General features: G+C 46.8%; 1 protein-coding gene across 2 annotated transcripts in view; it reads right to left on the reverse strand.

The window, feature by feature from the left end:
* Window positions 1-15,324, reverse strand: part of RGL1 (ral guanine nucleotide dissociation stimulator-like 1) — a 210,674-nt gene that overhangs the window by 100,664 nt on the left and 94,686 nt on the right. For both annotated transcript variants that reach the window (XM_006772955.2, XM_006772956.2), the window contains one exon: window positions 14,224-14,334. In XM_006772955.2, coding sequence (XP_006773018.1) covers window positions 14,224-14,334 — 111 coding nt within the window. The remainder of the gene's footprint in view (window positions 1-14,223; window positions 14,335-15,324) is intronic.

The following is a 15,324-nucleotide window of genomic DNA, read 5'->3' on the forward strand; positions in this document are numbered from 1 at the left end:
TGCCCTCATCTCATACCATCGGGCTCACGAACGCTCCAGGGTCCTGGTCCAGGGTGGAGACTTCACAGGGAAAAAGCCCAGCAATGAGGTGTGTTAACCAATAAGAAGCATTATAACCAAGAAACTCCTCAAGCATGAAGTCCAAATGCATTCTTTTGTCTGTGATGTCAGAAATATAACAAATGTCACAAAGAATTCCAATGAGAAAGTAACTTTTAGGGAATGTGTTCTGAAAACTATGTCTCACTGATTACAAAACTGAATAAATGGCATGATGGCAACTATGTTCAAATGTGTGCCTGTGAACAAAGACTGGAGGGTAAAAAGCAAAAGTTAAAAGAACTGTGATAGAGGTAGGATTATGAGTAATTTCCCCCCCCTCTTTAATAAAATATGCATAATGTTGCTGCATCACTCTTTTAATAACCATGCTTATCAAAGGTTCTTCCTTCTTTTGCAAAGCAAACGAGGATGCCACTGAACCCCTATCCACCAAGGAAGAGGTAAGGAAGGCAGGCTCCGACTAAAGGCAAGGAGGATCAGCAGCAATCGGAAAGCTTGATTCTGACAGAGCCCATCACATGGGCACAGTCTGCATGAAAACACCTAACAAAATAGAAACCACCTAACAATAGAATTCTGAAAACTTCCAGCAAACACTTTGTTTCACCTGAAGTAGACATTTAAGAATGAAAGACCAGCTTGGCCAGCATGGCTCAGTGGTTGAGCATTAACCTATGAGCGAGGAGGATAATATATTTTATTTAACCTAAAATATCCACAATTCTATAATTTCAACATGTAGTTAATATAAAAATGGTTGAAGTTGAGGAAAGTCTGAGAGCAAAAGAAGCTAGAAAATGAAGCGAGGGAAGCATACAGATGATAGTACATTATTTATGTCACTTATTTGTAAGTCCCTTTTGCCTGTGAATCCTGGCAAGAGGAGCACGCCCCCAGGAAGCGCCAACGCACCAAGCCTGCCGCAAAAATCTCAGACGGAGCTTCATCATCGTGCGCAGAGGGTGTCGGGTCCCTTTACCAAAATCTCTTACACGGAGCAAAGCTGGTTGGCCTGGTACTGGACTAATGCAAGCCTGAAGCGAACTGCAGCCCTCACACATAAGACATAGGAAGATCTGTGAAAACCATTATGTAAAATAACTTGGGAATTCAAAGCAGAGCTTGGGTTCCCAGAGGTCTAGCCTTGACCCATGACTCAAGCTTATATGTCACCAAGAAGCCTATGGATTAACTCTAAATACCATGCCCCCCCCCCACCTGTAGCGGTCACCATCACGGTTAAGTCAATCTTCGTAAGATCATGAACTGTATCGATCAAGCAATGATGACAAAAGTAAGGCAAAAACAGCATTTTCCCTTTTTGTGTGTCATTAGTTCAAGTATACAATATAAATTAACTCTAACTTAATGTTTTCCCTTTTGTTTCAAAATATGGGCTTTATGACATCACCAAAAGGCAAAAAAAGGTCATAAAGATACATGTTTTATAAGAGAGATGAGGTCAAGCAATTCGTAAGATGCTTACTGAGTACCAACCAGGGCACAGACATGGTCCCAGGTGTTGAGAATACAAAGATTAATAAAGAAAAGTCCCCGTCCTTGAGGCACTCAGGTGAACAGGACAAAGAGAAACATTAGAAAAAATAGAAAGAAAGAAGGAATACAGTCTGATAAGTGCTGTAATAGAGCTTTAGTAAAGCGCTAAGGAGACCAGATAAAAGGGTAATTATGCCAGAAGCGGGGTCAGGAAGAGAAAAGATGACACTTGAGCTGGGACTTGAAGGTAAGTAGTTTATCATCAATCGGTGGAGAGAAAGCACTGCAGGCTGGCACCATGGCACAGAGGACACCAGTGATGCGAGGACAGAGCGGCAGCGAAACATGGACCTCACTGTGGTGACTGAATCTGCAACTCTGGCTTCCCAGCTAAGAATCAGGCTAGTTCTCTCCATGGAAACACAACCACACAGGGAGTGGGAGGGAGAGACGGGAGGAACCTCTCCAGCCTCTGCCACACCGAAGTACCATCCACCTTGCGCAGTAACTCTCAGCAAAACAAGAGCTCAGGGTAGGGCTTGGGGCTGAAATCAGAGCGGCCAGCAGTTCTTTCCGCCGGGTCATGTCAAGTTTTACAAGCCTTCGTCCCTCAGGCAGACGCTCATTCGTGGACCGTCGAGGGCAACATTGGACAGAAAGTCACTTTTGTAAAGAATATCAGAACCTTCCAACTCTAACCAAAGAATGTTCATGAAGAAACACTTTCATCAACTTCAGCTCCCTCAGAAACCCTACTGTGGGAGCAGAACAGCAGCTGGTCTCACCGGAGAAGGGGTGAGGGTGAGGGTAGGGGTGGGGTTGGGGGTGGGGGTTAAGGTTGGGGATACCACGGCAGTGCAGTGGACCAAGGCTGGCTCCTGGGGCTCCGCTGATCCCAGCATCACTGCTTTGCACGTGGATGAGTGTTAAATGTGTGCCCTGAGCCAGACCGGTTTGGCTCAGTGGATAGAGCGTCGGCCTGCGGACTGAAAGGTCCCGGGTTTGATTCCGGTCAAGGGCATGTACCTTGGTTGCGGGCACATCCCCAGTAGGAGGTGTGCAGGAGGCGGCTGGTCGATGTGTCTCTCTCATCGATGTTTCTAACTCTCTATCCCTCTCTCTTCCTCTCTGTAAAATATCAATAAAATATATTTTTTTTAAAAAAGTGTGCCCTGAGTCCATGTACAAGTCCCCTCTCCTTTACATCACCCACAGGGTCAACAGAAGCAGACAGTGCTTGTCACTGACACTGAACGTGAGCAAATCACTTCTTCAGCATCTCTGTACAAGAGATTTCATTTTCAGTTACAGCCTGAGTGCAAGGGTCAGCTAGCCCCACGAGGCAGCTGAAAACAGGCACAATAACAGGGACTGCATGAAGGGGTTTGAGTATCTTAAGATGTTGGGGGGGTGGGGGAGAGAGGAGGAGGACTCTGTATGAATAGAAGGAAGGTCAGATTCATGGGCGAGCAGCCAGAGACCCTGGAGACTATTTTTACTCCAGAAGAAGAACAGGAAGGAACAGGAACAAAAACCGGAACTCACCCGAGAGAGATGGAAAGCAAAAAGGAGCAACTGCAAGAAGCAAATGGAAAGATGGTGAGAAAAATAGATCTTAAAACTAAAATTGTACTCCTAACAGGGAAGCTAGGGGGGCTGTAGGAAACGGCCGAAAGCGAGAAGAAAACCCAGGAAGCGACAATAGCACTACTCAGAGGAAGTATTTCAAATGCCGACATCTTACGAGGGTCAGTGAGGGCTGGCTGGTAACATTCCTGCCTCTGGCATTAGGTCATGAGTTCAAGTCCCACATTAGGATTTGGCCTCAAACCAAGCTTTGATTATCCAGCAGCTCTGGAAGGCCGGGAGCGCTTTCCATTCCCTGGTGCATGAACCAGACCACCCTCCTGTGCAACAAATGAAACGTACTAGGAAGAAAGGGAAACTCAGAGAGAAGCAGCAGCTATTCTCTCAAAAATAATCAGACTGGAGCCCTAACCGGTTTGGCTCAGTGGATAGAGCGTTGGCCTGCAGACTCAAGGGTCCCAGGTTCGATTCCGGTCAAGGGCATGTACCTTGGTTGCGGACACATCCCCAGTAGGGGTGTGCAGGACGCAGCTGATCAATGTTTCTCTCTCATCGATGTTTCGAGCTCTCTATCCCTCTCCCTTCCTCTCGGTAAAATATATATATATGTATGTAAAATAATAATCAGACTGGAGAAAATAAGGAAAAAAAGACAGAAAGTAGGAAGTGTTCATATGCAGGGTATCCACTGTGAGTGTGGGGTGTTTTTCCCCATCCAGTTGTAGAGAGAAACCGTGTCCGCATATTCAGTGCGCCTGGAATACCAGGAGCAGCAGGGGTGGTGGCAGAGAAACTGATCCCCACTGAGCATGAAGATAGCATTAGGTAATTAGCAACAATATATATAGAAAAGAGATAATATATAGAAAAGATTGCTTCTGAGATGAGGAAGAAAGGCAGGACTAACAAACAAACCACATGCCCATCAAGCACTTAGGTGGTGAAGAAGGGGGGGGGGGGGCTTTAGGTTAAATAATAACAATAAGAATATCCTTATATTTGTATAATAAGCTACATGTTAAAAGGTACTTTTATATACATTAACTCACACGATTGTCTTGATGAGGCCCCACTACTCGGTGAGTGCGTGCCACCATGTCCCCGGCACTGTGCCCGGCACCCTCCATTCGTACCCCTTCACTCCTCATCAGGAAGGGACTGCTACTGCCCTCCCTTTACAGGTGAGGAACTCGGGCTTAGAGAGGCCAAGCAACGCCCCAGCTCAAGCCCACGCGGCTCACGTGTGGTGTGGTGGCGGCCAGTTTTGTACTCAGGGCTGTCTGGTTCCAAACCTCAGGCTCCTGGCCATGGCACTAGGTCCCCTTCTTCAACCAGGGCTCCTGCTGGAAACACCCCTGACAGAGGAAGAGCGACCGGGAGGTGCCGGCTCCTGCAGAGGCCCAGCTGAGGAGCGGGAGCCATGGGCTCATTTTCCAGTCGGCCCGGACGGCTCTGGGCCTTGCTCACACTTGGTTAAGTCATTTTTTAAATAGATACGCTCGCTGTGCTGTGTAATTAGGAGGGGTCCACATTGGACAGAAACCAGCACATCTTTTCCTGTACTTCACAAACTAACCAAATGATTCTGATTCCCTGAATTTTCTCTTTAGGAATACCAGTTATCTCAGCAAACAATTTCTAGTGTGCCGGTTTTCATCAGAAAAGTCATGACTATAAAGCATTTTATTTTTAGCCAAGGGCTAATCCAGTTTCAATTATCTTTAATTTACCTATGACCATTAAATGTCCTTTAGTTACAATCTGTCCAGATTCCAGCCCCATCACCGGCAGTGACAGGAGTTAGAGCATGAACTCGGCGCATGAGTAGGAAGGAGTCACCAGGAAGAGGGTTGCAGAGCGCCTTGGCTGACGGGACTGGGCACAGACACCCTACTTTCAGCAGAAAAGGCTTGTTTCTGGCCTTTAAATCACCTTTAGAATTATGAAACTGGAAGGACTCGGCCTTGGCTTCACTTTTATAAAAGATGAAAATGGCTATTTAAATCATCAGGAAACAAAATAAAGGAAATAGTTGAATTGCTCGATTCTTTGCTGAAAAGAGCAAATAAACAGAAACCGTGTGGGGGAGTGTACATGGGAGATTAACTGTGTGGAAATGAATTCAAATGAATGGGCCACAGATGGCACAAGCATTTAAATGCTAGAATATGTGGGGTAATGAGTGTATGAGGGTGAAAAAGTAAATAAAACCACCACCAACACACCATCCCACCCAACCACCACCAGTGGTTCCCTTAGAGGTCATTCGCTGAATGACATGGAGGAGAAGATGGCTCCGAGGAGCCAAGCCAGGCAGAAACCCCAGTCATCGGAACGCAGCACCCAGGCGCACCGGTGAGGAGGCACCCGGAGCTCGGCAATGATAAGCCAACAGGATCGCTGGTGACTCGTCCGCACAAAACTGACTGAGCTTCTGCCAAGGCAGTGTCTTCTACCTAATGTTGTCAGCATGACCTTCCCTCCCTCCTTCCTTCCTTCCTTCCTTCCTTCCTTTCTTCCTTCCTTCCCCCTTCTCTCCTTCCTTCCTTCGATTCTTCCTTCCCTCCTTCCTTCCTTCCCTCCTTCCTTCCTTCTCTCCTCCCTTCATTCCTTTCCTGCTTCCCTTCATCCTCTATTTTTATTCTTTGTTAAACTGAAGGAAGGGAGGCTTTAATCAGTTATATAGAAGAGGCCATGGAGTGACATTATAAAGATGCACCAAATCCTAAAAAATAAAATGTGAAAAGACATTTTAATTTAGGGAGGGAGGGAAGGTAGGATTGCAGTAATCTAGGAGAGCATCGGATCTTACCAAAGTTTCTTCTATGAAACCAATGGGGTTAGCAATGAGTGACCTCCAAGCGCAGTGATGCCAGCAGCCAAGATAAACAGTGTCAGGGTCCGAGACATTGAGTAGGACGAGGGAAAAGACCAGGACACCCAACCATAAAATTTCTTGTGTCCCTAACAACACCATTATGAGTTTAACTACTGTTGTCTAAAATACAACTCTGTAATCATAGACCTGTGGGTTCCATATTTACTCTCTCTCCATGGCTTACAGATTCAATTTGTTTAGTTTGTAGAGAAACAGAAGACTAAAAAAACAGAAAGAAACCACCAGCCCTCCAAGTGCTCTGGACCCTGAGAACCAAGCAGTGCTCGCCGCCTCGTGCACGGTGAGCCTCCCCGAGATTTCCTCGCCGAGATTTCGCCTCTGGACATGACACATCAGGCAGGCCCGGGTCTGGTCACTTGGCAGGGTCCCTGACAGCGAGGGAGGCCTTTGTTAGGGTACACACGGGGAAGGCCTGGCTCCAGGTCCCCAGGACATTTCACCCAATGAGAGGGGATGACACTGACCCCAGAAAGCCAGAAGGCTCTGACCTGTTCCTTGAAACCAGGAGCCTGAGATCCATGCCTGCCAGCCTTCCTCTTCCTCCCAACCTCCGCACCGCTACCCCAGCACTCTCCCTCCTCTGTGATTCTCTCCTCCACCCACCACTGAGCCTCCTCAGTGACTCCCGCCTCCACCCCACCATTCTCCCTCCTCTGTGACTCTCCCCTCCTGCCCTCTCTGTTCTGCTGCCACCTCCATTCAGCGCCCATCCCTTCCTCACTTCATTACAGCTTTAGCCTCCTCCCCTCTCCACACCCCAGTCTGGCTCCTTTCCAGCGCATCCACCCCTCAGCTGTCAATCATCTTTCTAAAATGCAAATATGACGTGCCACTCTGCTGAGAGCAGAGGGACTGCCAGAGCACTCGGGACAAAGCCAATTCCACAGCGCAGCATGCCAGGCTCTCTGGGACAGGGCTCCCGCCTTTCTCTCTGACCTCCTTCCTGTCACTTTCCCATGCTGGGACCCACTTAGCGGTCTCATCCCCAGCCTCCATGCTCTCCCCATGCTGTGCTCTCCTGACCAGAATGCTCCCCAACCCTGCCCCCAATTCATCCTCATTTAACTCCTACTCATCCGACAACTCTTCACTGCACAGCCTTCCTGAAGCGCCCACCCCCCACTCCCCTCTGACTGACAGGGCCCCCCTCCAGGGTTCCCCTGACGCAGTGTGGACCTTGCTCATGTGGCACTGATCACACTTACCACAATACACTGTAACTAGTGTCGGTCTCCGTCTCCCCACCCCTGTCAGCTGCTTATGAACAAGGGCGTTAAGTTTTATTTTGGAGCCTCAAGATTTAACATGGGGTCTGGTATACAGTAGGCTTTTGATGAATAAATGAGCGCTCTCAAAGGCGAGGTTAGCAGACTCAAATACAGAAGACAGAATCCGACAAAGAGACATGCAACTGTAGTGAGGGGGTCACACCAGATGTGCTTACTAGCAAACGACCGAGAAACTACCCCAAACTCCACACTCCAACTCAACTCTGTGGAGACATCCACACCCATCAGCAGGCACTAGCGAGCTGGCTCAGCCTCTCTAATGGAATAAGTGAAACATCATTTGGTATCTTCCCTCACTAAACCAGTAATTTCCTGGCTTTGCTTACAGAAACCACTTTTTTCTACAAAAGGTGTATCATAGTAGAAATTCAAATGTTTTATTTATTTTAGCTTATTATTGCACATTTGAATATAAGACAGTCATTACAAGATTCTGATTATTTAGAAGCGGAAGCATAAAAAGATATGTATGTCATAGAAAAAGGAAACTAAAGGAAGGGGACAGTAAGAGAGTGACAAATGCCAGCTAAGCGACAATGGGAAAGGCACAAGATATACCAATTGCTCTCCTTCTCTTTCTAAACTGAAAACTCCAAGAAACTCTTTCCTTATAATTTCATGGGAATAAGAATGAAATATGTTTATAATACAGATTTAATAGATGTATAGTTTAAATAGAAAAAGTTAATGCACCGTGGCCTTTTATATTTGCTGTTATGTATTTTGAACTCAATTGGGGTGCCCCCTGGGTGGCTGAACTGAAATGGATATTCTTGATAACAAGGCTAAACAGTCCTTGCACAGCTCGATCCCAACAGGCTTGGAAAGCAGTGAAATGACCCAACTCGCTCAGGCAACTCAAATTTACTGTATTTTTTTTTTTTTTTTTTTGGTTTAGGCTACCATGTTATTGGGTTATTTTAGAAACACGTTCCCAAGGTCAAAATGAATAATGCCAGCTGGTTCACTTACAGATGGTTACTAACTTTTGACATTTACTTTCTAAAGCCCAAACTAAACATTCCCATAGACAAGAATAATGCAACCCAAGGGCCAGTTTTCCTAGATGAAAACAAAGATGACCAGCTATAAACGAAGGCTCCTCTAGGGCTTATCTCCTTACAGCTCTAAGATCCTGCTCCTGAGCTGTCCAACCACATCACTGCAGTGCTCGCCAGCACTCTTTAACTCTTCCAGGGCCTATTGTCCTTCCACATTCAGCAATAAGACAAATATCCCCATTTGAATTTAGGTCAAACACATTTTCCTGGACCCTGTGTCTGTCATATTCTAAATACAGCGGAATGAGCCCTTGTTAAGAACCTTAACAGTTGGCCCTGACTGGTGTGGCTCAGTGGATAGAGTGTCGGACTGAAGGGCTCCAGGTTCAATTCCAGTCAAGGGTTGAAAAAAAAAAATGAACCTTAACAGTTGGAGTTGGGTCCTTCTCTGTCCACTTGAATACGGTACATTTCCTGCTTCCAAAGAATACTGACATTTTCTTAAACCATGTCTACACTGCATGTCAATGTATAATCACAATGCTGGGACCTCTTGCTTGTAAAAGGCACTGGAGAATTCCCTAGTTACTTCACTGCCATGAATTTTTGGCTGAAATGAAGAGTCACTACTTTTGTCTGTGCCCTGCTTTGTTCCAGAAAGGATGTAGTAAGATAGCTATAATCATTAACTAATTGATTTTTTCTCGCTCCCATGCTCCCCTCCTCTACTGTATAAGCTAACATCCTGGTGCTGATTTCCTTATGAGGAGTAACCATACATTCATATTTATCAAGACAATATTCGTCTCCCAAAAAGGGGTGAAGCTTGGTCTGTTCATTCAACAAACTGTTACTGAGTTTCTGCCAGCTGGATGGCCACAGATCCCACTTCACCCAGCTGATAGCGTAGTGGGGACACTCAGAACAAACAGGCAAGTACAACAGAGTGAGATACATGCATGGCAGAGGGACAGGGAATGCTCTGGACCACGCCCCAGCGATGCCTCCTCCAGACTTGGGAGATCAGAGAAGCTTCCCGGAAGTGGCATTAGTTGAAAACGTGAAGCATTATAAGCCACCTGAAGGCAATAAGAATAGTAACGCCAGCGGAACACCAGGTAGAGTCAACCTAACTAGTGTACCCAAGTGATAGTCAACTTCTGAATCCAGATGTGACATGTGGTTATCTTACCACTGCCCCCATGTAACCCACGGACTGGCCACAATTCACCCTGAATGCTAAGTTCTGTAACATATTTCCAGTTCCTTTATTTCTAAATATTTCTGCTTTCTCTGAACACAAATTGTACTATTCACTATCTTTACCCACATCCCAGCTATGAAGCATTTCAACTCAACCCAACAAGGGCCTATGTGGGAGACAATAAATGAATATGTGAGGTAGGGAGAGGAGCGCTGGGGCCCCAGGACAAGGACCACATAACCACAGAAGCGCAGAACTGAGAAAAGCCAGGTGACTATCCACTGCCCATCCCACTCCCCACAAACCATGCAGAGGGAACCCAGCCCTACCACTCCTGCTTGTGAAACAAACACCCCCACTCTGAACTGATCTGAAGTTCGATACATTTTTCTGGACCCTGTGTCTGTCGTATTCTAAAAACAGCAGAATGGGGCCGTGCTGTCAAAGTAAGTAGTCAAAGGACCTAACAGTTGGGTCCTTTTCCTCTGTCCATTTGAATATGGTACATGTCCTGCCTCCAAAGAATACTAGCATTTTCTTAAATCATTTCTACATTTCATATCAATGTATAACCACAATGCTGGGACCAAAGAAAAATAATCAGTTTTGACCATTTGCTTTTCCAAAAATCCCTGGACATTCTACAAGCTAACTGAATAGTTGGATGAAATTACTTTTTTAAATCTCTTCCAATCCTGAGATTTTATGATTCTATGACATAATTGGAGCCATCTTTCTTTGAGGGCTCTAGCCCAGTAAAATTATCCCAGACTATGATGTTATTATAGAATAAATATTGGATTGGTATTTCAATAATATTTGGTTTTTCAAAGTTACCAGACATAATCTCACCGTCAGTGGGCAAAGCTGCAGCTACATGTGTACGTAAACCCAGCCTGGGCTATACTCGGTCATGTGATTTACAACCAAAGACAGAGGGTTTTACTTCAAAAGATTAACTGAACACAAAATTTAAGTCACACAAAAGAATACCCTAAATGTTGTGAATGGTATGATACTTCACATCTAAGGGTGTAAAGTTATTTTGCTATTGCCTGGCCAGTGTGGTTCAGTGGTTGAGCATGTACCTATGCACCAAGAGGTCACTGAAGTTCAATTCCTGGTCAGAGCACATGCCTGGGTTTCAGGCTCGATTAGTAGAGGTGTGTAAATAAAATAAAATTATTTTGCTATCCTTTCCGAACTGAATCTAATCATGTTTTGAGGTCTGAGTACTAGAAAATACCAAAATTGCATTCAGTCTTTTAGGTTTTGTAAAATAAGTTTACAGGCATGTAAGCGGGAGCTATGCTCACCCTCTTTGCTACATAGCCTCATCCATATCTTTGGTGCACCACACTTTACGCATCTAAAACAGAAACCATATTGATAAGATACACATCTTCGCAACAAAAAGCTCAACTTGTAGCTCAAGTGATCATTCAAAACATAAAAAAAGAAGCCACCTTGCTCAAGTCCTTCACCCGGTGAGCAGTATCTAGGGCAAGATTACACCAGATGTATATGTGCTCTTCTGAGCCAATATTCTCTTCCACTACTCTGGAAACAGTATTATAATTAAGGCTGTTCCTGACAGCAAGCAACTAACCATCTGGGTTCAAACCCAGCCTCTTCTTCCACTTCCTAGCTGTGCGACCCTGGCAAGCAATTTAATCTCTCTGGGCATTAATTTCCATTGCCGGGGGCTGGGGGGCGGGGGCGGATATAATCATGATTCCACCTTCTCCAGAAGGTTGTTGTATAATTTCAATAATACCCTCACCTCAGTCTCTAGTTTGCTTTAAACCAGTTGCTTTAAGGAATTTTGAAAGGGTTACTAGAATATAGGAAAATAAACATGGAGAAGCCACTGAGTCCTAAAGAGAAAGATTTTGGAATTGCTATGGCTCCATTGGTTGAGTCACATTTAATTAAGTCTGGAATTTCCAAGGACAAAAACAGATCTTTCCAACACACACACACACGCACACACACGCACACACACGCACACACGCACACACGCACACACGCACACACACACACGCACACGCACACACACACACGCACACACACACGCACACACGCACACACACACACGCACACGCACACACACACACGCACACACACACGCACACACGCACACACACACACGCACACGCACACACACACACGCACACACACACGCACACACGCACACACACACACGCACACGCACACACACACACGCACACACACACGCACACACGCACACACACACACGCACACGCACACACACACACGCACACACACACGCACACACGCACACACACACACGCACACGCACACACACACACGCACACACACACGCACACACGCACACACACACACGCACACGCACACACACACACGCACACACACACGCACACACGCACACACACACACGCACACGCACACACACACACGCACACACACACGCACACACGCACACACACACACGCACACGCACACACACACACGCACACACACACGCACACACACACACACACGCACACACACAATACACAGGCTAGTGGGATCAGAGGTGGAGAGTTCCTAAGAAGTTGCTCTTGAGGACTGGGGTGGTAACAGCGAATAGCACGCTGTTGAAATGGGAGGGAAGGGACAGATTCCGCCATCAACTGGAAGCAATCTTTTTATATCATCCTCTCTCTCAGTATTTCAGCTCTACTGCTAAGTCTGGGTGAACCAACTCTAAACACTGTATAAACTTGGGAACACTGGGAGAGGGGGAGAGAAGCGGAGGCCAGGGTACAGGACAGTCAGTGAGACTGCTACTAACTCACTGTGAACATCTCAATGGACCACACTTTGTGCATTTGGGGCTACAGAGTTAACCCCTCCACTTCTCCATGACTGATTCATTGCTACTATGTTTGGCTAAAAACTAAAACTGTCACCCAAGCAACATCAGTCTCATTAGAAGAAGAGGAACCACCAGCATCAGCAAATATAATGACCCTTTTGAAGGCAGCTGGTTGAGGACCTGTGAATCATTCTGCAACACCCAGACAGGGCAAACCACATCAACACTACAGCTAAACAAAAAGCATCGACACCACCACCAAAAACAAAGTGATGACTGGTCAGCACTCTAGTTCTTCTTTCCCGAGCGGGCCTACTGGTGACGCACCTCATTCATTTTTAAATCATATTCAGAGTAAGTCTCCGTCGACCTGTCCAATGAAGACCTCAAGTCAGGCCACACCTGCAGATGTCACCAGCAGTTCACTCTCCTAGTGGGTGGGACCTCAGCCCAAAGTACAGAGCAGGAAAGACCTAAGTTGAAGCAGCTGGGGAAGCTGAAAGCAATGAAGGCCTGTGTCAGGAGGTCAGCAGACCGGCAGGCCCGGGCCAGAGGAAATCGTTGCTGCTGGCCATCTTGCCTTAAGTTCTGGGAGTTGCAAGTCACATGCTGCCTCTGGTCTTTTTTGGTTTTTGTTTGTTTAAATATATTTTTACTGAACTCAGAGAAGAAGGAAGAGGGAGAGAGAGAGAGAGAGACATCAATGATGAGGGAGAATCATTGATCGGCTGCCTCCTGCACGCCCCACCCTGGGGACCAAGCCCGCAGTTTAAGCATGTGCCCTGAATGGGAATTAAACCGCAAGCTCTTGGTTTATAGGTCGGCGCTCAAACATTGAGCCATGCCGGCCCACCACTGAATTTTCTGAGACCCGAAGTCAATAAAGATTGATACAAGTGCATAATCTTCATTGCCCTCAAGCCCATAACCGGTAAAGCCTGAGTGTGGCTAGAATGAGGCTCAGTGAAACCACACTCATCCCCTCTATTGGCTCTCCCCTTGTTTCCTTTCTCAAGGCTTTAATGCCACCTCTCACTGCTCTCTGAGGCTTACTTCCGGTTCCAGATCAATAATTCCTTCCTTCCGCCACATGCTGACGCTGGCTCAACTAGCGATCCTGTCGCCAAGCTTTCCATTTCTCACACCCCCTAATTATTTGGGACATGTTGAAGGATCCATTAGGTGATAAGGAATAACCTCACATGATCCCACTCAAGATTTTAGAATCTCAGTGGGAAAAATCTTGCTTATGGAGGCAGTGTTTCCCCGAAGGCCCAGCAGTCTATGTGCACTAGACATGAGCCGCGGGCACTGAGCATGCATCTGCCTCCTCGTGGGCTGTAGAAAGGAGGTAAGAGTGGGACATCTGCCACCCCCGACCGGAAGCAGATTTGGAATGGTCTGTCCCCTGAGCATTCTGGGTTCTCCATTTCGGAATAAGAGAGGGGCTGTCAGCATCAGCAGAAGGGAGACCGGGAGAGAAAAGGGTGCCATTTGGACAAAACTGCTTGTGGTTCTTGTCTATCGGAGTGCTGCTTTCTGGTCCTGTTCTTCTGTGTCACCTTCTGCTCCTCCATCCCAACTCTATTTGCCAAATACCTCAAGATGTTTCTAAGAGGCTCTGAATTATTGACGGACCTGGGGAAGATGCTTTGGGAAAAATTAAGTGCAAAAACAGACAGCCCTGTACAGCTGGTGCAAAGACTTGGTCATTGGCAGTTTCTTTCTAAGGCGGAAAGGGAATGGGGGGAGAGGGGGACGCCGGCCTCTGCTAAATAATAATGAGATTCACAGAACAGACACAGCAGCTCCAAAGTTCACATCTCCCCGGCTTTACTCACCCCGAGCCATCTTGCTCCTTTATTGGCAGCCTGTTGAATCTGGACGCGCTTCAGGGTGACATGGTAGACAGCTCCTTCCTCTACCTCTTCACCCCAGTCCTGAATCGAGCTCTACCAGGGGACGGGAAAGAGAAAGAAAAAGGTTGTTTTGTTTTGTTTTGTTTTGTTTTTCCCTCCTCTCTGCAAACCGCAATGTCTCCCAGCTGCGCTGCTGCTTACCCCAGCACTCAGGGCAAAAGACAGGCTGTTCAAAATAAATATCACAATCAGAGCTGTGCGAGACACACTGCGATAAAGGGAACGCCGAGGTTTTCTTGGCCCCCAGCCCTTTCCTGTGGTATCAGGATCCCCGGACTTTTCCATTTAGTTATTTTCCTAGACTCACTCGCAAATCTTAAATAATTTTTAAGGTGTGCGGTGTGTTGTGTTCTTTCTTCCCCAGGAGGATAGTTTTTTCTTCTTAAAGAAACTCTGGTTTAGTCCTGATGAACTTTTCCTCCTTAAAGGAAAGAAAAAACAATTCCTTGGTAGAAAAAAAGTTTGTACTTTTAGAAGTGGCTCCGTTATTGGAGCGAACTGCATTTTAAGTCAGACACAAACAAGCATTTAAAATGCCACGGGTCCAGGCGCTTTTGGAAGTCAACCGCTTCCCATCGCCTTTCTCTCCTCTTATTGTTCGGGGGACCCAACAAGTCAGCGGGGGGTGGAAAGTTTTCATTTCCATAAAATCCTCTGGCAAGTGCAGAAGAAGCGACACATCATCACGCAGCCTCTGGTAACACGCGTGCTTGCACGCCCAGGATTCCAAGTCGCAGACTCCTCCCCGCGCCACCCCGCCACTCCGTGATGTCAGGCTTTCCTGTTTGTGCCTGGAGCGCACGCTCCGCTCCCGAAGCCCCAGGGATCAAGTTAGCGGGGAAACGCTCCCCCGCTCTGCAGGTGACCCGCTGCTCCCCGGCGGTCACCCGGTGCCAAAAAAGAATCGGGTGCGGTCGAGGGGACAGAAATGTGTCTTCTCCCTTCGCTAAAAGGCATAAAGGAGGAGGAGTGCAAGAAGGGTGGGAGGAGAAAGCTGGAAAAACGTGTTATCTGCCTGTTACC

This window comes from Myotis davidii, unplaced genomic scaffold (assembly GCF_000327345.1).
Source record: "Myotis davidii unplaced genomic scaffold, ASM32734v1 scaffold362, whole genome shotgun sequence".
Lineage (NCBI taxonomy): Eukaryota > Metazoa > Chordata > Mammalia > Chiroptera > Vespertilionidae > Myotis > Myotis davidii.